Source organism: Lampetra planeri, chromosome 18 (assembly GCF_965212315.1).
Source record: "Lampetra planeri chromosome 18, kcLamPlan1.2.h2, whole genome shotgun sequence".
Classification (NCBI taxonomy): domain Eukaryota; kingdom Metazoa; phylum Chordata; class Hyperoartia; order Petromyzontiformes; family Petromyzontidae; genus Lampetra; species Lampetra planeri.
Window position 1 is genome coordinate 11,504,832 of NC_136124.1, and position 21,349 is coordinate 11,526,180.

The following is a 21,349-nucleotide window of genomic DNA, read 5'->3' on the forward strand; positions in this document are numbered from 1 at the left end:
AGTCAGGAAGTTTTGGCGCGAGAACGCGGACGGAAAACAACGACACCACCAGGCGACACTTGCAGACGGCAGCGAGTTGACCTCGGCACCTGCAGCTCGTGATGCTGCTGCTGCAGCTCACAGCTCGCGCTGCTGCTGCAACTGCTCATGCTGCTGCTGCTGCTCATGCTGCTGCTGGTCATGCTCCTGCAGCTGCTGCTGCTCATGCTGCTACTGCTGCTGCTGCAACTGCTGCTGCTGCTCATGCTCCTGCAGCTGCTGCTGCTCATGCTGCTGCTGCTGCTGCTCATGCTGCTGCTGCTCATGCTCCTGCAGCTGCTGCTGCTCATGCTCCTGCAGCTGCTGCTGCTCATGCTGCTGCTGCGACTGTTACTGCTTCTCATGCTGCTGCTGTTAACTGCTGCTTTTACTGCTGCTGATGCTGCTGTTACTGCTGCTGCTGTTACTGCTGCTGCTGGTGTTACTGCTGATGCTGCTGTTACTGCTGCTGTTACTGCTGCTGGTGTTACTGCTGCTGCTGTTACTGCTGCTGTTACTGCTGCTGCTGGTGTTACTGCTGATGCTGCTGTTACTGCTGTTACTGCTACTGTTACTGCTGATGCTCCTGCTACTACTGCTGCTGTTACTACTGTTGATGCTACTGCTGGTGCTAGTGTTACTGCTGCTGCTGCTCCTGATGCTACTCTTACTGCTGTTGATGCTACTACTGCTGTTACTTCTACTGCTGTTGCTGCTCCTGCTTCTGCACCTATTGCGTTTGTTGTAACTGCTGTTGCTGATACTGTTGCTACTGCTGGTGCTGCTACTGATCTTGTTGCTCCTGTTGCGTCTACTTCTTCTGTTGCTACTACTGGTACTGCTGCTGATGATGGTGTTGCTGCTGTTGATCTTACTGCTGCTCCTGTTGTTACTGCTGCTGCTACTACTGCTACTTGTGCTGTTACTGCTGCTGCTGCTACTGGTGATGCTGTTACTGCTACTGTTTGTACTCAAGCTCTTGTTAGTGCTGATGCTACTGCTGTTACTGCTGCTAGTCCTTCCGTTGCTGCTACTGTTGCATCTGCTGTTGCTCCTACCGATGTTGCTGCTGCTGCTATTATTGCTGCCACTCACTCATGCTCCTCGTGCTGCTGCTAATGTAGGGGACTGCGTAGCTGCCGGGCACATCTTAATAGGCGCACTCTTTGAGATAACTCTATTTACTTCGTTTGATTTCAGAGACGTCATTGCCCTGTGGTCCAGATAATTCTGCAACATGGGCCATGACATTAAAGAGTTATAGCATGGTGTGAACTTCAAGTAAACACGGAGCGGTGGAGGGCACACTTAAAAATGTAACTTATAGAGGAACCAAACACATCGATTGTGGAACGTTATTTGGACGTTAAAGAAACGTAGGTTTAGGCAGGGGACTACATGGCAATTGAGAGAATCTGCAGCACCTGAAAATGAACAAGAGGAATGGATAACATCGGAGGTTGGACAGATCTGACGCTCCAAAAAATGCACGGGAAATAGAACGAAGCGGAGCTAAACAAAAACGAAACTAATATTGATTTAAAGCTTTCGTGCCTGCAGGAAATAATACGCTTTGGAATTATTTTTCTATCTACATGACTCTACCGAAAGACCCAAAGGGTATGAAACTAATATTGTTTTGTATTTTACTAGGTAAGGGCCGTCCATAAATGATGTCACGCACCTAGGGGGAGGGGGGGGTCAGACATTTGTGACGATGTGTGACGACGGGGGGGGGGGGGGGTTGAGAAATGTGACGTCACATCAAAATGCGCAACTCTAAATAAATATAGATGACACGTTCTACTTAATTAAATAGACTTTTTCATAAATGTTTTCTCCTACAACATCAGAGTGCAGCGACCTCGCCACCACCAAGTGACGGGGCCGACCCCGCTTCCCCCTCACCGCCCCCCACATAAACACACCCTCATGAATTTCCCCCCCATAGAGCTCCGAGGGGAGGTCACCTGGCCAACAGGTTTTCACCCAAAAGCCCTCATAGGGATAATCTTCACGGTTTCCTGCGGCCAGGGAATTGGGCGATCTCCCCCGATGCTAATTCGCACCGCGGCGCTGTGACCTGGGTTGAGAATGCATGGTCACGGCGGGGGCTGTCCAGCCACCACGGTTGAAATGCACCCCCCACACACACGTATCGGCAAGGCAGGGGTCCACAGCCACGAACGAAGGGAGAAGCCAGGGTGGGCGGCTGATTGGCATAGCGGGTATGCTCGAGGACCGCCGCCGCGCAGCAGCCCACGGCGAGCCCTTTGTTACGGAAACCGCGGCTGATTAGCATAGCAAAGGCGCCCGTGGACCACCGCCGGCGCCGCAGTCAGCGGCGGACCCATTGTTAGGGAAACCGGGAATGCGGCTGAACAGGCGCGGCGACCTGATTGGCCGAGAAGGCCCTCGGGTCGGCTTTCTTTGATGTAGGTTAACGATAAAAGGGGGGCGCAGACAGGTAGAGCCCTCTCTTGCTCCAAAAGTCAGCCCTCAGGACGGTCTCCAGCTCGGCCACTCGAACGTCCGTGTGACGCGTCGAGGTGAGCAGCGAGGACGAAACCACCGGAGCGCCGTGTGCATCTAACCGTGAGTAAGAGGAAAGAGAGTATTGGGATTGAGGCTAGAGAAAACAAAACCGCTTAGAGCCTATCAAATTAGCTCAATCGGGTACAGACCCTTTTATCACCCGCTCGTGGCGGCCGCGCATGTGCGAGCAACGTCATTCGCCCTCCGACCCCTGATCCCCCGTTCTGAGCGTGTGATTGCTGCACGGGGCTGTGTGAAGGGAGGCATCGCGTTTGATTGGTGGAGAGGCAACGCAGTGTTTACAGGCGTCCGGGAGCCGGCGACGAGCCATGCCTCTCTCGCGAACTCGCGGGGGTGCGACCCAGGGAGGGGAGCCGTCGGGCGACAGCCTTTACCCCGCGAGCGATGAGCCCAGCGGCGGCAGCAGTGGTTCACATACAAGCGAGGGGTCGGAAAACGGCGGGACCCCTGCAGTCGGCGCCCAGCAGGGAGAGACCTCGGGGGCCAGTGGCCGCAACAGAAGCACGTTTTATTTTGGGGGGGGGGGGGCAGAGCTTTGTGACGTCACATTTGAGGGGGGTCTGACTTTTTGTGACGCCGTGTGACGAAGGGGGGGGGGGGGCAATAATCATCCAAAATCGCGTGACGTCATTTATGGATGGCCCCTAAGGCCCACTGACCTGTATAGCTCTTTCTCAGAAGCGACCTGTCCACAATTGACATTTATACAAAGTGGCTTATCACGTGGAAATGTATAACAGCCAAATACTTTTAAACACCCGCGTGGGAAGCATCTTCTGTGGTCGAACCAGAACGGTAAAAAAAGTCAACTGCATAGAAGAAATGACGATTGTGTACGATCCAGTGTTTGACTGAGCACATTTTTTTTAAAACAACTTATTCTTTCGTACGGCTACTTATGTCGATGCAGAGCAACGACTACAATTTAAGATTCAGCAAACCAGCCAACCAGTCTCGGCCTCGCTGTGCGCTGCGTTGCACCACTATCCGAGTAGTTAACCTCGCGTTCAATAAACCTTCAGAGCCAGGGTGAACATCCGACTTCCGTGTATTTAATGAATACAACGAGGTAAAACTGATGGAAAAACAGTACAAAATGCAGCATCTGTTAATACTTGTGTTGTGTACTAACTCTTGACACCCAGGAGACTTGTAGAGCCAGACAGAGACGATAGGGCTGCTTGCCATTTATTCACAACTGTTACACACTCTCATATACATTCTGGTTACATTCTCTACACTCGATGCTTACGCACGTCAGAACTCTGTCCTTTACGCGGACATCCCTCAGCTATCTACGCCCCGGTACGGCTCCCCTTATGTCTACCCCCTCGTCTGCCCCGGGCGGGGGCTCACCCATCACCGCCCGGCGACGAGGTGAGACCTCGACATCTTTAGCCCTTCTTCGGCGGCGGCTGGGATGTCTTCGACGAAGGCTCTCGTTCCCCTCTCTCTCTCACTCCCCCTACGGCCACCACATCACTCTCCCCACGGCGACCTCGCCCTCGTCCCGGGGTCCCCCTGAAGTACCCCGCCGCCTCGATGACATACCCGGCCGGGTACGGGTACCCGTTTGCGACCCTGGTGCGGCCGGGTACGGGTACGGGTAGGTCGTGACTCACTGGTGAGTAACCGTTTGCCACTTATTTCCCAACGTCTTGTCTCTTCTCACAATTCAAGTTCCTAAAAGCAACCCACCCACGCCTGCAACATGGCTTCATCCCAGAGGTCGCAATCGGGTACCCGTACCCTACCCGATACCCGGTCGGGTACGGGTAGCCGGGTATCGGGTAGGGTACGGGTATCGGGTACCCGTTTGCGACCCTGGTGCGGCCGGGTACAGGTACAGGTAAGGAATCAAAACCCGTTTGCGACCTCTGCTGACACCCATGCCTGGCCTCGTGGCTTCGAGACCCTTAACTCGTAACTTCCTGGTCACGTGACCAAACACAACACCATCATATCAGGAAGTTCCTGTGTAAACACACCCCCGTATCTGCAGTGGGACAGAAAACTCCCCATCTGATATCTAGGATATACCACCATTTATTTTCCTATCGCATAAACAAACATGCAACAAACTTTACTGAATTATTATGAAACTTCAATGGGTTAACTTATTTGTCCATATCTTTGCGAGAGAAAAGTAGTCACTCTTTGGTTCTTTTGGTAAAGTCACGTAGAAAGAAAATAAATTAAATAATAGAATACAACGTTTCTATTGCAACACAAGCAATCGTCATCAGGTAGAACTAAATTTGAGAGAGAAACAAAACACAGACACGGAGACACACAGACAGACACACAAGCAGAGAGACAACACAGAGACACACAGAGAGAGACACACAACATAGACACACAGAGACCCAATGCCTCTGTGTCATGGCCTTAAATAGAGAGAGAGGTGGGGGGGAGGCAGAGAGAGAGGTGGGTCTGCTGGAGCAGAGAAATTAGCATGTCAATGAGAGAGCTGTGTGGAAATCCACCCTGAAGCGGCCGGGGGAGAGAAGAACCCAGCAAGACAATTTTAGAGAGAGTTGTGTGGAAATGCACCCCGAAGTGGCCAGGGGAGAGAAATTAGCATGTCAATGAGAGAGCTGTGTGGAAATCCACCCTGAAGCGGCCGGGGGAGAGAAGAACCCAGCAAGACAATTTTAGAGAGAGTTGTGTGGAAATCCACCCCGAAGTGGCCAGGGGAGAGAAATTAGCATGTCAATGAGAGAGCTGTGTGGAAATCCACCCCGCGGCGGCCGGGGGAGAGAAAGAGCGAATGGACCGATAAGAGCATGTCCCTGCCAAGCAGAATTAAAATCTGTGCCCCGTGATCCAATGGTGGGATGAACTCTGCTATGGGCTTCAGGTGTGGGTGATGACGTGCGACTTCGGGCATGGGAATCTCACTCCTGTCGTATGGTATCTCATTGCACTCTATCACCGTAGGAAGGGCTAGCTTCATGTTGCCATCCATGGTTTCTACCATGAGGCCACTCACTCTTCTTCCCACTGTCTCCATCAGTTATGAGCATGTTCTGAACGTGTATGACCTTGCCAAAGACTTGTTGCTCTGATCGTCCATTATGGCGAAATCCTTACTGCCCTTTTACTATGTACTTTGGGATACACTCGGACGAGGCATATCTTTGAGTAAGATTCTGCTTTGAAGCCTCCTACACAGACGTCTGTGCATTTGGTTGTGACTGACAAAGTTGATGCGGCGGTCTCACCTTGCTCCCCGCCGTGCTCTGCTTCGGGATCGGAAGCCTTAGTGCCACTGGGTTTGGAGTCAAATGTCTGCAGAGCAGTTGCGTGTTTGTCGCTGACACATTCCTCGCACTTCATATCTGCCTTGCAATTCCTTACAAGGTGGTTTGTAGAAGCACAGCATTTGAAGCACACTCCAAATACTTTCAGAATATTATTCCGCTCTAACAATGGCTTCCTCCTGAACTCACGGCATTTCTGGAGAGTGAGGTTTATCATGCTATGGCCATTGCCTTTCTGGATCTTCTTCTTTGTGATGGTTGCCTGGACGGAGTTTGCGAACATCGTAGGAAAGACCTCAGTCTTGTGTACGGAGATTGGCACTCTCACTGTTCCTCGTCTCACCGTTGCTCTTTCGATTTTTGGGAGATCTGGACTGGAGATCTCAGTGGTGCCAAACATGAAACTCCGGTCATTTCTGCTGCCTTCCCACTTGTTTGTGGTTCCTCGCACCTCCAAGTCGTACTCTCTTCTAGAGCAAGCGAATACTGTGCGTCATTTAACAAGCCGGTGTATTTGGAATGTGCGTGTCTCTCTCCCCGTGGTCGTGTGGATTTTTCTCCAAGTCCTCCGGTTTTCCCCTCCACATTTAGAATCAACATGCGCTTTGAGTATTTGGCTGCTATGAAGTTCCACGTGATGTCATTTCGCCGAGCTATAATTTGTGGCCACGTCGCGTCTGAGAGCGGTATTAAAGCTCAGTGGGCCTGGTAAATTTCTAAACATTAAATAGCTTAAGTTCAAATTATGATAAAGGCCGGCCATGTTCCTTTAACATTAGCAGGCTTGTGGCCCTGCATGCTGTTCGACCTTACTCACCCTGAGCTATTGAGTTCAAATCCCCGATGCAAATCTAATCGGCTCACCTTCACTGCAAGGCCAATTAAATTGTGTAACTCTGCGATGGTTAACAGTGGGGGCACGTTAGTACCACGTTGTGGAACCGTTAACTCTAAAATTCGACATTTGACTCCGGTAGATTTACTCTTTAACGTGAATACCATAGCCACTTTAGCGCTGTGTTTAATGTAAAGATAGTTCTGCTGAATGTAAACATTTGCGATATATTGGAATTGCGCCCCAGCTTACAAAAACATTCAGCAGAAAAGCGGGAATTGCATCGTTTGCTTTCCAGTTTCCTACAATTATCGTGTTGCCAGGTGCATTTCACGTCAAGACCAATGCCCATTTCATGCGAATCTTCAGTTCATCTTTTGTACGGCAAGGCGATTAATAACGTGTTTTGTTGATGAGGTCGCCGAACCAGTTGAAGGGCTATGGGAGCAAAGTTGCGAACGTCCAAGACGCCGCCAGCGAATGAGCAATGCTGGACGATGTGTTCCATGTTATGGCTTTGACTAAAGAGACACCAAGGTAACGTTAATGCTCCAGTAGTTTTTATTCCTTATTTAATCTTTACACAGCAGTATTCTTAGAAGCAAACTGTGCAACACAGAATCTCATTTTTGCACAGCTCACTCCTGTATACGTTAAGATGGGAACTTGTCTTGTGTTGAATTGGTGCTTGTATGCATTTGAACTTCAATAGACTTTAACTAGAAAAGAAACATTACGTGGGACTGATTCTAAGTTTTTTTTTACATCACTCGTATGGTTTTTTGAAAGCATAAACCGAATTTTTTTTCGATTTAAAGCTTTCGTGACTGCAGGGATTCATCTTCTTGGTTCTTTCGGTAAAGTCACGTAGAAGGGAAATAATAAAAAAACAATAAAATACAATTCTCACGTTTCGCCCACAACGCACCTGAGGAGGGCTGTCTTTCCGACAGCCCTGTTCTTCACCTGAGGACGGCTGCTCGCGTTGTGGCCGAAACGTCGTGAGAATTGTATTTTGTAAAAAAAATATTATTTATTTCCCTTCTACGTGACTTTAGCAAAAGAACCAAGAAGACATACACCCAATGTTACAATTCATCTGGACAACCTTTAGATGAAGCAAGTGTACCGTTGCGTGTTTGTGTTTACGCAGCCGTTCCACCTGCCAAAAGTATCGCTGCACACAACACGGCTGAGTTAAACGTGAGCTGGAACCGTGACCGGGCTGGGACTAAACCGTGCTGGACTCAGTTGTGTCCCCACGAACCCACGAGGCCTCGTCTCCTCCCTTCCCATCCTCGCCTTTGGTTTATGGGAAAGTTTAATATATTTGAATGTATCAATTGTAATAAAGCAACTAAATTGGCAAATTACTTAAAAAGTGCTCTTCATTGGCCATACGAAATCCTCATCAGTGGGAGGTTGCTCCTTCTTCACTGCTACCCCTATATGGAACTTCCTCCCCAAGCAATGTGTTAACTCCCTGGCTCAAATCCAGGCTTGAGACGTCCCTCTTCCCCTCTGCCTATGACTCTCTTCACCATCTACAGCATGTGTATGTCATATTGATCTCGTACAGCCTTGAGATGCAGTGGTATTACGTGAAACCAACATCTAATTTATGTATGGTAGACAATGCTGAGCTAAGGACGCAGTCCTCGTTTTGGAACTGCATACCCATGATGTTTGAAGACTTTACCAAACAGGTTCAAATCTTTGCTCATGGAAAAAAAAACTGAAAGTGATGGTCACTCAACTTTTAGGAGCAATGCTTAGGCAATGCCTTGCCACTTATGACTGATGTACCCTTTAACACGAGGTAGGGAACACGGCACTACACATGCAAGTCACATAACGTGGTGCATTATGGGAGCCGGTGCTGCAGTTATGCAGGTCTGGCAGTGCCATATTAACCAACGAAGAGCAGCTTGGGAAACTTCAAGCGCACGGTGGTTGCACTCACACGTCGGGAACGGTCAAACAGGATTTCAGAAACGAATCGGAAATATTTTACTCGATAGCAACAGGGCACCCCCCCCCCCCCCCAAAACAGTTAATTTACGGCGGCCAATCATACAATTGTGGGAACAACCACAGCACGGGAACGGCCCAGGAAAAGTCCCGGTACCGGTGCACGTTCAGTGTGCCGCGAGAACGCAGCAGGATTAGCGCCCAACTTTGCCGAGCCGCTGGTCAGTTTTAGGGTCGGCTGTGATGGCCTGCACAGCCACGATGGCCTCGTTGATCTTGGTCTGCAGCTCTCGGAGCTCTTCGATGTGCAGCAGCCGCAGGATGCGCGCCGCCTCGTTCACGGTGGCATCTGCATGGAGGAGATAAAATTACACCGCGGCGTTTACGTATGTATGTCGGACTTCTACGCAGCTAACCGTGTTAATCGGAGGCGCGGGAGAAGGACAACAAAGTTTTTTCTATCCACATTTAGAAACGTGTTTAGAGTATATGGTTGCTATAAATTTCCATGTGATAAGCCACTTTGCAAAGCTATCATTTGTGGCCAGGTTGCTTCTGAAAAAGAGCTATTTTGCCTCGTGGGTACCTGGTAAAATAAACATTGTAGTAAATAGTAGTAGAATGTGTCTTAGGTGTAAATTTCACATTCCCATGATGGGGGCCAGTCTTTGCATGGGGTGATCTCTGTTCAGTGCCCACGTGCTTATGTAATCAACTCTGGGTTGACCTATGACAAGGATCTGACCTCTTGACCTTTCGATAGCCAGCCAAGTGTTCTTATCACAGCACCACCCGACTGATTCTATGCTATACGTGAAGGTGAATAGGCAGTTTTACATTCTCAGTTTCGGTGGGGCACACATGTTTCACATTTTGCGCTTATAACGAGCTGCTATATTTGCGAGCAGTACATGGTTTTTAGCAACTCAAATAAAACACAAATGACCGCAGGGTCCGCAACTCCTTTCCCACTCCCATCCATACCATCAATTCTTTGTACCTGTTACGTCCAGGCTCGAGAACTTTTTCCCCCGCTGCTTATTACTTCTTCTTCTTCTTGTGTATGGCTAAATCAAGTCGAATATCAGTTCAGATATTTCGGCCTAGGCTTTTTAGCCAGTTTATGCCTGCAACTGACTTGTAATTTCTCTGTATAGTATAATCATGTCCAAATATGACAATCGCGCGTTTGAAAATCCTGAGTGTTAATAACGCTCACCTCCGGTGTCGAAGCCAAGAATGTTTTGATCCAGAGCGATCGGGATGCCCTGAAAATAGCGAAGACGCAACATTAGACATTACAATTGTTACGGCTCCTTGTCCATCCACTATTGGATGGGGGACTTCCCTTGCAGTGTCGGCCATGGAGGGATGACCATACTTCACCACGCTGGTCAGTGCAGGTTAGAGAAGGAGAATAAGTGGCGCCAAGGACCGGTTAATATTTCACTCTTCACTAATGATAGCCGTGATCATGTTCGTAGCGCAGAGTGATAACCATCAACAACAAATCGGATTTGAACATTTTGTGCAAGACTTGTGTGCAAGGTGAGGTCGCAGAATTATTAAATAAGAGCTGTAAACTAGCTGTATATTAAATGTTCCATCTTGTTCAAAGTGATCTTCATAATCAGAATATTTATTTATACTGTCCGGATCTTGCTCATATTCAACCCTCGTTTCTCAACATGCAACGGTCAACCACCCCCTCCCCGCCCACCCACCTACCTCGATGAGTCAATGAATCGTCACGATTCTGGGTCGCGATTCCATTGAGCTGTAGATTCTTGAACATATCGTGTTTACCGTCTCGTTTATAAAGTGGTTTGTCCCATTACCCGAGTTGTAACGTTCACGTATTATTTGCAATCATTTGTAAATAACTGGTTCTAAAACGCACGATTTGATGCATGTACCACGAGCACCGAAGTTGATCAACGGATAGGCCGAGTCACTAGATGCCGACTTGCTGTGCTGCCGTCCGCGCGAGCGTCTCACCGCTTTGCTCTCGTTCGCCTTGGCGATGGCTTCCGTGGAGAGACGCTGCTGCACTAGGATGTGAACGGCCTGCAGGGCAAACACAGAAGGCAAAGGCGGTGATGATCTGGTGAGCAGCGGAAGGAGAGTGGCAGCGTCCAACTCAAACAGGGGGACGAGACCGGCGGTGTGCGTGACGCGCGTGCGCTTACTCAAACATTTTTACTTAATATAGAAACAGTGTTCCCCTCCCCCCTTCCCCCCCCCATAAGCACAAACAACTCCTACTCCCCCAATCGGGGAACCCCTCAAGGTGTGCACCGAGCATGTTGTTATCCCCATTCCTAGGCCCGTGCAAGCGCTGGAAAGCTCCCCCTCTTCCCCCTGTCTCCCTCCCCAGAAATCCTCGGCATGTTGTACCGGACTTGTGTGCATACCTCAATAAAAATGCTATATACAGGTAGTCCTCTACTTACGATGGAGATGCGTTACGACGACCCCATCGTAGGTCTAAAATATCGTAAGTCGAAGATGGCCTAGCCTACCCAGGAGTCTTAAAGAATGGTGATAATTTAGCAAAACAGAGCAATTTATAGTACCGTACTGTATAAACTATATACTGTATGTATTTATTAATTACAATACTGTATTGCACAGTAAAATGTAAAGTAAAAAAACAAGGTCAATTCTTAGCCTACCTATATGAACTGCAATTTAATAGAAAGGCGGGAGATGCGTACAGTACATCCCGGCAGCGTCCCAACGTACAGTATCGTACCTCGTACGCTGCTGCGTTTGCCTGCCGCACGAAATGTTAAATATTTTACAATTTTGTCGTATCGCTATCGCTATCGCGAGATCGAAATATCGTAAGTCGGACCCATCACAACTCGGGGACTATCTGTATGTAACAAGTAAACCCGTAAAAACAAAGTTTTTCACTATAAATCCTTTATATGCGTGGCGGCTAGAGTCCTCTCGTCCTCTGGCTTGAGATGGCTGCCACCTATGCGTCAGATGATTGTCTGCCACCATTAAGCAATTGGTAATTAAATATTTAATTTGTTTTCCCTAAACAGTGTAAAATTTTGGATTTTTTTTTCACGAAAATTTATTGTCACACACAACGAGTCTGTGTGGAAAATGTCAGCTCGATTGGATCACGGGAAGTGGGTTAAAAAACGAGCGAAAGATTTGCACGGTCCTAAGCAAGCAAGCGAACTTAATATAAAGGATTTAAAAATATATTCGCCTGTGGAGGACGCGGGGATCGATCCCGCGACCTTTGGCATGGGAAGCGAGGGCGCTACCAACTGCGCTACTCCGCCACGGCCTGTAGAGGGGTTACGCTCTGGGCTCTTACACTCTGACGTTCAGCCAAAGCCATGAATGCGTTCTATTTGAATATATGTAAAATAAATTTTTTTTGCCTAAACAGTGTAAAATTTTGGGAATTTTTTTTCACGAACAATAATTGTCTGGCACAACGAGTCTGTGTGGAAAATGTCAGCTCGATTGGATCACGGGAAGTGGGTTAAAAAACGACTGAAAGATTTGCACGGTCCTAAGCAAGCAAGCAAGCACGCAAGCAAGCAAGCACGCGAACTTAATATAAAGGATTTAAAAAGAAATTGAGATAAGGTTGCAGGGTGGAGTGCTCGGAGGTCACAGCTCTGAGCTGGCAACGCTGAGATCCGGGGTGCAAATCCAGACTGTAGTGAGTCAATAGTCTCAGCCTGATCACTAATGAACGCACAATTTAAACAATTCCGTTACGTTTGTTTCTGCACTTAATTCGGCAACATTTAAACTCTGAGAAATAAACTGGATTGACTGTCATGTGACGAACGTTACTCTCACGTGGTACATAGAGTGGGAAAGTGCTGCCCCCAACTGGACATACAAAGAGTTATCTGAAGGGATCTCAGAGTTAGCTCTGTGATATCTGCTTTTGTGGGCCATTCTATAACACGAAAGGTGGCACTGCTCCGAGGGAGACATGATTGGGGAAAACAAAAAATAGTTTAAGTGTCTCTCTGCTCAAACAAGCCGTACTGCAGCACTCTTCTCCATTCATAAGCCTCAGACAATTGTGAAATTTTCACAATCCCCTGTGGGAAGTGTGAATCCAGAATTACGCACAACCCCAAGGTTGACTGTCCCATCCAAGTACCAACAAGGCTCAACCCTCCTTAGCTTCCGAGATCGGATGAGATCGGGCGCATTCAGGGTGATACGGTTGTTGGCCCTAGGTTGGCTTTGCAAACAAGCGGCACTGATTTGATCAACCCCAGAGATGAGTCGAGCGCTGTGGCCACAGCACCACACGCGGACGGCCACGGGCGGGCCTATGCGGGAAGCAAGGTTTGGTAACCCAACTACCACCGCAGCCTCGGTGTGGGTCCACACCCCCTGCTGCTTGCCCTGCAAACAGTGCCAATTCTACAACTAAGTCGGTCACTGCAAATGCGCGTGCATAGGAGCCACAAATAAAAAGAATAACGCAACGGAATGATGGACTATGATCAAAAATAATAACGGAGTCCGACTGGACGTATACTGAGGAGATGGAACGATGAGTAAAGTGTTGTGCCGAATTAATCGTTGAGTATGTATTCATGGTGTACCATCAATTCAGTTCAGAATCTAATTCAATCCGATTTTAGCACAAACAATATAAGAAATCAAACAATTGGATCAACTGAGTACAGGTCAGAATATTACCCGATCAACATCATATCTTTGTGCAACACCTTTTATATGGAGCATTTAAAAGGTGTTCCACAGAATGTGGACCTACTGAAGCAACTTCGGAAGTAGATACGTGACGTACATTTCTCGGAGCGTTGTGCTTAATAAACGATCAGAGAGACAGTGTGGATTTGACTTGTGACCAGGGCTTAAATTCAGTCGGGTCTGCCTGGGTCAGTGACCCGGAAAATATTTCCGCAACGGGCACAACACATCCAGTACACCTCAACCAATGGCTGTGGCTACTAGTTAGGTGCATAATACAACCTACTGGAGACCTGGAAAATGTGTTTTGACTCTAGACTGGAAATTAACACAATGGGCAAGCGGTCGCAGTACCTTGAGCATGACAAGGTAGTCGTCATGTCGGGGAATCTGGAGCAGGTTGGCCAGCGCAGACACCCCCGCCTTCACGTCAGGGTTGCTCACTGGATGGGCAAGAGGGTGATACGGTACAGACAGCACGTATTCCCCAGTTACTCACAGCGACTGTTAAACCTTTCCCATTCTGTACCGTGTACGTCATCAGTTTTTCTTCAGATTCCTTTTCAATGACGTACGTGTACACACGACACAAGTGTAAGTGTACACGTGTAGACGTACCGTGCCGGCCTTCATAGGTGCACGTTAACAGCACTTGCCTCAAAAGTCTGTTAAAGCTATATGGTTTGTCTTTATTTATATACATTCCTCTTAATGAGAATACTCAATGGAAGCTTTCCCACATGCTTACCATCGAGATTGGTGAGGTGGTCTGAAGGTTTGGAATTTCCTCCGGATGACTTTAGACTGTCTGCCGAAATCTTGTTGTACTTCTCAACTGTGAAGGAAATACGGTAACGATTGACACATCAACTATTCACAAAGCTGACCAGTCATGATTCCTCCGCACCTCCGATTATCACGGTTGGCTACGTACGGTGTGAAAGAAGTGCAACATACATACATTCCGTTCACTCACAACAACTTTGAATACAATTATTTTTTTTACAAATTACTCACTCCTCCATGGCTAGGATAAATTACAAATCTGCCATCCAAAAACACATTCCTGCAGAGGGAGCTGGTAGGAACGTTGGGTTGCTCGGTCAATGGCCAGGGTCAATGGCAGCGTGGTGTATTCCGCAAATATGGCCGACTGTGAGGGCGGGCACAAGCCGGCGTGAGTAGGTTAAACGTTGAGTTTTATAAGGGCACCACGGGGTGACCAGCCCCTCCCCACCCAGCCCCACCCTCCCCACCCAGCCCCTCCCCACCCAGCCCCTCCCCACCCTCCTCTTTCAACCCAGCCCCACCCCTCCCATGTTTGGATGCACGACGGACAGACACAATAATCCCCTGTGGGCTGGTGTAACCAGGAGGTTCCTACCAGTATAAATTGTGAATGTCAGCTAATAACGCTAATGTAACTGTGATTATAATGAATTACAATTCTTCTTCTCAACAGTATATTTGTTTCTTTACTTGTGCGTTCTTAGATATAGATCATTGTTGGCTGTGTGAGTGATGAGTTTAGAAACACCTAAATCTGTGCTCTCTGGTTACCTTGGTCAAAAGTGGGTCAATTGTTTGCCCAACACTGGCCAGCTGCCTCAACACTGGGCATCTGTGGAAAAGAGCTTTATCGCTCATCAGATTCCTCCAGTATAAATCACTATTCTAATTCTGACACGTAATAAATTTACTCCACGTCTGGTCAAATTACATCTGCATATAAACTATACAGTCAAAGTTGTATTGAATTTGTCGCTTACAGATTAAATCCGCCTACGATCACGCGAATGTATTTTGCAACATCACCCAAAAAAAACTACTTCGCTTTGAGTTCATCACTGTGCTTTGCTTTGCTGTTAACACACAGGTTAATTAATCAGCAAGACCGTTAATCGCTGTGTGGGTTGACATTTCGGATTTTATCGTACCATTGTCTCCATATTCCAGCCGCACCCCGAGTCCAAGGAGCCAGTCCGTCACCTCGGCCCTCTCCTTTGCAATGAACGGGCAGCACACGTCAGCCAAGTACTGTGAACAAAACGATTGGATGAAGATGTTAAATGCAACGTGCTCGTCGAAAACACCACACCGCGGTATTAACCCTTTCTCATTCCGACGACATGTGTAAGTAATCACTTTATCTTCCGATTCCATTCCGATGACGTACGTGTACGACATATCGAAACGATGTCAATCAAAGAAATTTAGAGTAGAAGGAGGCGAAGGCTGAGACAACAGATAGGAGAAAGGACGGATGCTGTCAGCGACGTGTGGATTAAGACGATGCAAATCAGGTAGTAGTATAAATAAAGTGACGGCGTATTTATGAAATGACGTAAAAAGGGGAGACGCAAATCGGAGTATATGATTAACATGCAAGCACACAGGTGTGTCCTCCCACAGCTGCAAATTAATACAAACACAAAGATCCCCCCATAGCCTGAACAGACTGTTGGGGCAGGTGCTAATAGTGAGCACCTATGAAGTCTGGCACGGCACACGAGGGGGTGGGTGGCCAGCACCTCGCCTGGCCACCTTTGTCTCTCTAGTGACAACATTTACACATCACACCAGATTTTCATTTTTGCCTGAGTTGACCTCGGAGAGGTCCAGGACTTGTTTCAGATCATCATCACTGGTGTTGGCCGTGAGCAGGAATCCCGATGCCGGGTTCGTAGAGCAGCGCACTCACCGCTGCGCGACCGCTCCTCACATGTGCATGTGTGTGTTTACAGAGGTTGGGGGGTGGCCCTCACCTCCGTGAAAATGTTCAGATGGCTGTTGTATGCCCTATGCCATATACAGATTTTTCACAAATGTAATTTTATTTATTTATTAATGAATAGTTTGACAATTTTCCACCTTCGAAATGTTTGGCTGTCCTCAAACATGGTTAAACTTGCATGTTTACGAATGTAAATTTTAGATGCACATTTGGTAAAAACAATGCCTACGTCCATTACAAAGGTAACGTGTGTTTGTCATTTGACCAACATGTGAATCGTGCCCATTAAGTTAAATCCTCTTACCTGCCACCCTATTGTGGATCCTGTTATCCGTATAGATTATCCACAATGATCCCATTAAGTTATGAATTGCTAAGAATCGGATGGCAGATTGGTTGACCTGCAAGCTGTGACCATTTCATGGTTAAACTGGCCCCCAGCAAGGGAATGTAGAATTTCCACTACTGGCTTAGACAATCACCAATGATGCCCGAGCACCGCCCCATTTCTTGTTTGGGCAGAAACAAACTTTGGCAGCGAGGACCATGCCGGAGGGGAATGTCCACCACGGAAGTGCAGCAATGGAATCAACCCGTCTGCAGAAAGCTGGATGGAGCGTTGCACCAAAGACCCTGAGAGAGGGCAACATCTAGGGGAGGGCTTAATAATAATAATAATTTAAACTTGTAATGCGCTGCAAAGCATTCGCTCGCTCTCGAAGAGCGAAAACGAATCGGAGGCACCAGGAACCACAGACAAGCAGGAAAGGAAGCCACGGGGTGAGCCGGCGCGCACGCTGCATTACAGGCATGCGCTATTGTCGTTAGTACTCTGCTCTACGAACCTGGCATCCCGATTCCCGCTCACTGCCAAAACCAGTGATGATTATCTGAACCAGTCCTGAGCCTCCCCAAGGTCGACTCAGGCTCAAATGAGTACCTGGTGCGATGTGTAAATGTCGTCACTAGGGACACAAAGGCAGATGGACCATGGCTGCTTTTAATCACATGATTTGTGAACTAAGCACCCGCAAAGGTTTAGACAACCTTTAGATGAACGTACTTTTTCAAAATAGCCTGGCCACTCAGTGCTGTGGATGTTCCTCAGATTGCCTCGGTCTTCGATCTTGTAGTGTCGGATCTTTTGATCTTCCAGCCACAGGATGAAATTTCTATACTCGGTTTCATCTACGGTGGGCAGACAGTTACACGCGTTATACACCCAACAGCGAACACATACATTAAGCATCACTGTATACAAAGGACTATTATACTGCTCCTAACGAACAATGCAGGGACACCCATGGGTGTAATGGGCAGTTCCTTGGCCAAGAGCCCAAATGATGGATCAAGACAGATGTACAGTACTCAACATCAATATGCAAAACTCAATATGACAGCTAAATCTTAATTCGTTTTGCCATAAATGATTACACGAATGATTATCCACATCTTAAAAAGCATCTGAAATGTGCGTCTGAAACCATGTCGAACTGCAACATTAATTCTTTTTTTTTAAGAACCTGTTAACAACACGTTGACCTATTAACCAATCCACACAAAAAGACAAAACAGCCGCTAAAGAGGAATTGCCCAAACATCCCAATGCAGGTCCTTCCGTGAAATAATAACACATTGAGACTCGGTGAGGCTTTCGTGGACCGATACAAGGGGAACAAAGGCAGTGACTTGATCGCGTATTAAATTTTGTTATAAATATTGTTGTAAATACTGTATTGTATTTACATGCCAAAGTACAGACAGCTCTAACCCAGTGTTCTTCATTGCAAAGCCAACGGGCGAATGGTGGCCTTCAGTGTGGCCCCTGACAATACACAACATGTGAAAACACCCCCCCCCCCACCATCATGCTGCTGCTGCCAACCCCCAATGGTTTCAAATTTGTGGCGGCCCCACACACTGATGATGTCTTATCGGCGAAAGTGGCCTCCTCTGAAAGAACACTGCTCCAACCTATACAGCCATAGCACTACCAACCAACATATTGCTATCATTGTTACCCTCATTAATTGATGTTACTTTTTACGTATTACTACGATAGCCATCATTATCATAATTAATGTATTCATATGATTACCATGACGTCAATAATGCACTGATGGTTAATGTGTTACTACATCACAATCACTGATGCATTGCTATGAATAAGAATATGAAAACAAAAAGAGGGCTGGGAATATGAGCACTCATTCAAGTCGGGCTACGCCAGTCTGCGTCAATTAACTAAGTTGTCTTGTGGTTGTTGTTGACTTGCATCCCACTGGGATTTTTGCACACAGTGTTGGTGTACGGTGATTTTTCTGCAATATTTTGCTGTCTTTTCTTGGATTTACTGTTTGCACAGTCACTTTAAGATGTATTCTTGTTCATGTTTTTGTTTTTTGTTTGTTGCGGTTGCACCCGATTCAAGAGCCGAATGGCTCACAGGGCTATACCTAATAAATGAACTTGACCTACAATACACGAATTAGACAATTTGTGTTCAGTAAGATGCTTAAGTGGCATTGCCTTATTTATTAACGCATGGGCTGGTGTGTCCCTCACCTTGTTATCATTATACTGTGTATATAATAGGCAACGTGTGATGTTAAGGGCCGTTTCCCAAAGCGTTGTCCTATGGTATAGATTTTCAGTGCTATTGAGTAATGTTTTAACTTTTGTTTGCTAATTGTGCCCCACTGCCAACGCAGCAGCATCACCTGATACGCTGTGATTGTTACCGTCACCCAAGCCCTGCTAATCACCAAGTCACCGCTATTGCTGTGCTTTCAATTAAAAAAGCTCTCTCTATTTGCACTCATTGACTTTGTGGGCCCACGAGCCAACTGTGGAAATTCCACATTCACCTGGTCAACCCGTAGCCTCATTACATGCATGCCCCTCTGTGAGTCCATACTTCACCACGCTGGTCAGTGCGAGCTGGTGATGGGTTGCCAGCTTCGGTTCAGATGTCACTCGCCACTGACGGTAGCCGTGGGCGGAATCCGAAGTTGACCGGGTTAAACCCCTTCACGTATGTACGATGCACTTCTTTCGCACCGTACGTTGTCAACCGCGTAAATCGGAGGTTGCGGGCGAAAGGACAACAAACTGAACAGTTCTCAAGAAATTAGTTTTCAATCGAGACGACGTAAAAAAGTGGCCTCCTAATATCGCAAGAGCGTTCCAGACGGCCGAAGAAGCGCAATCTGAAAGCGCGCGATGCCGTCACCACGTAGTGTGGGACAGAGGCCCGCGAAGATGGTGAAGTGTGATCTCAAATCACCCTCCACGGCCACACGCACGCCTCTGGGGATGCCATCGTCGAGCAGTGGATAGAACTTGCCCTGCACCTACTGTTCCACGTGTTTTCTTGTTCATGATTTGTTTTTGTTTGTTGCGGTTGCACCCGATTCATGAGCCGAATGGCTCACAGGGCTATACCTAATAAATTAAATAAAAACTGAAACGTACAAGAGGCTGCTATTGCCGTTTCCACCGTTGTTGGCACAGTAAGGGGGATAAACACGGCAGACTGGCGGTGACATGCGCCGGTCACCTCGGCCAGCCAAAACCCCCATGGCACCTGATGGGTCTCTCCCGAGACCCTCCTCCTCCTGCTGCTGCTGTCAGCAGCGAGCATTCGCCACTTCACGTGGTTGCCTCCAAGTGCACCCAGCCTGGCACGAGGCACCGTGGCGACACAAACGTCACCCGGTAGCGAATCGCGTTGTTTTTGTATACAGAGGCCCAAAGCTTCTTGTCACTCGGGCGTGTCTCTTCCACGGCAGGGCCCACCCTGGGGGTGGAGGGTGAGGTGAGGGTGGAGGGTGGCGACCAGTCTCCGTGTATTCCCCGCCCGCTCACCGTTGTGGTTGAAGCTGGCCGGGTCGTGGTACTCGAGCGCCGCGAGTTTTCTGCGGAACATGGCGAGGCCCGGCGACTCGAGTCCAACCCGCGCCACGTGTGGGGGAGGGGCCCACCGACGAAGGGGACCGCGGCAATTTTGCCACCGTACCATGTGACGCGGGGGCTCGCGTGAGGCTCCGCGCGCCGTTGGACGACTTAGGGAGGGGCCGCGTGCAGTGGGAGGAGTCGTTGACGCCGCGGGCGGCTAAGGGACCGCGATGATTTGCCAACTGGTTTATATGCGGTGGCGGAAATGTGGCTGTCGCCTGATGATGGCGCTTGTAATTGCTGGCGAAACGTCACAGTACTCAGATTGTAAATGTTGTGGATTTGCTCTCCAACACACCGGTGTGCTGTACTAGTGACGTATTGGCACGTTCTGTTTACGTGACAAACCTTACAATTGGCTGTGTCGGGTGGTGGCGGGTTTAACCACACATCATATTTATGCGATCTAACCCCAAAAAAAAACTATTTTATGGATGATATTGTTCGCGAAAGCCTCTACGCGTTAAGAATGTGGTTGAGAAGTTTCGAATGGACAGATAATTGAAGGAAAGTCTTTGATGGGGATGGTAAAAGTTCCTTCATTGAGTAGCATAACTTGGCATTCGATTGAATGACAAAGAGAGGCGAGGGATATCAGTCGTTTGCCATTGAATCTCAGTGGTTATTGATAATGTCGCTCAGCCATATCTGACTATATCGTGGGTGTCTCTCGGCCAATTGCTCTACAGTAGCACTGCCCGTGGAAATGTGCAGGATCTAACAGACAAATTCAGACCTTTGACTCGTGGAACCAAACACAATGCACAACGGTTGACTTTTTGTACAGAAATCTGGAACGTAGGGTTATGTCCGTTACCCAGCGGTCGCCCTGATTAACACTGCGTGCGAATTAACCGTTAACGTACGTTAGAGACCCCCGTGATGTCATTCGTGAGGGTAAGCTCATCGTGTGCCGTTGTCATCGTCCGAATTTGCCGAATTTGAAACGTTACACCGCAAATTACGCAATTGGAATCTACATATCAATGTTTACAGGAAAGCCACCCACACAGATTCCTACTTGAAACCAGATTCTCACCACCACCCATCTCAAAAGAATTCTCTCATCAAAACGCTATACCACAGAGCTCATGGCATTTCTGACCAACACCACCTGGCCAGTGAATTGAGACATGTACATCGGGCCCTCAGGATGAATGGATACTCTGAACGCACCATCCGCCAAGCTGTTTCTCCCACCATACAGAAACAGCCACTTGAAACTCCGATCAAAACTGTCACGTTACCATACATAGCAGGCGTGACCAAAAAGATCTCCAAAATTCTAAACAGACATAAGAT

The 21,349-nt window shown here is 47.9% G+C and overlaps 1 protein-coding gene across 1 annotated transcript; it reads right to left on the bottom strand.

Moving 5' to 3' along the window:
* Nucleotides 1-8,658: 8,658 nt before the first annotated feature.
* Nucleotides 8,659-20,106, bottom strand: RTRAF (RNA transcription, translation and transport factor). Its single transcript, XM_078602558.1, has 8 exons — nucleotides 19,958-20,106; nucleotides 17,154-17,278; nucleotides 15,294-15,393; nucleotides 14,105-14,191; nucleotides 13,711-13,799; nucleotides 10,642-10,710; nucleotides 9,863-9,911; nucleotides 8,659-8,992 (listed from the first exon to the last, which is right to left on the bottom strand). Exons 1-8 carry the CDS (start codon nucleotides 20,016-20,018, stop codon nucleotides 8,838-8,840), a joined length of 735 nt encoding a protein of 244 aa, XP_078458684.1. The 5' UTR covers nucleotides 20,019-20,106; the 3' UTR covers nucleotides 8,659-8,837.
* Between the last annotated feature and the right edge of the window lie 1,243 nt (nucleotides 20,107-21,349).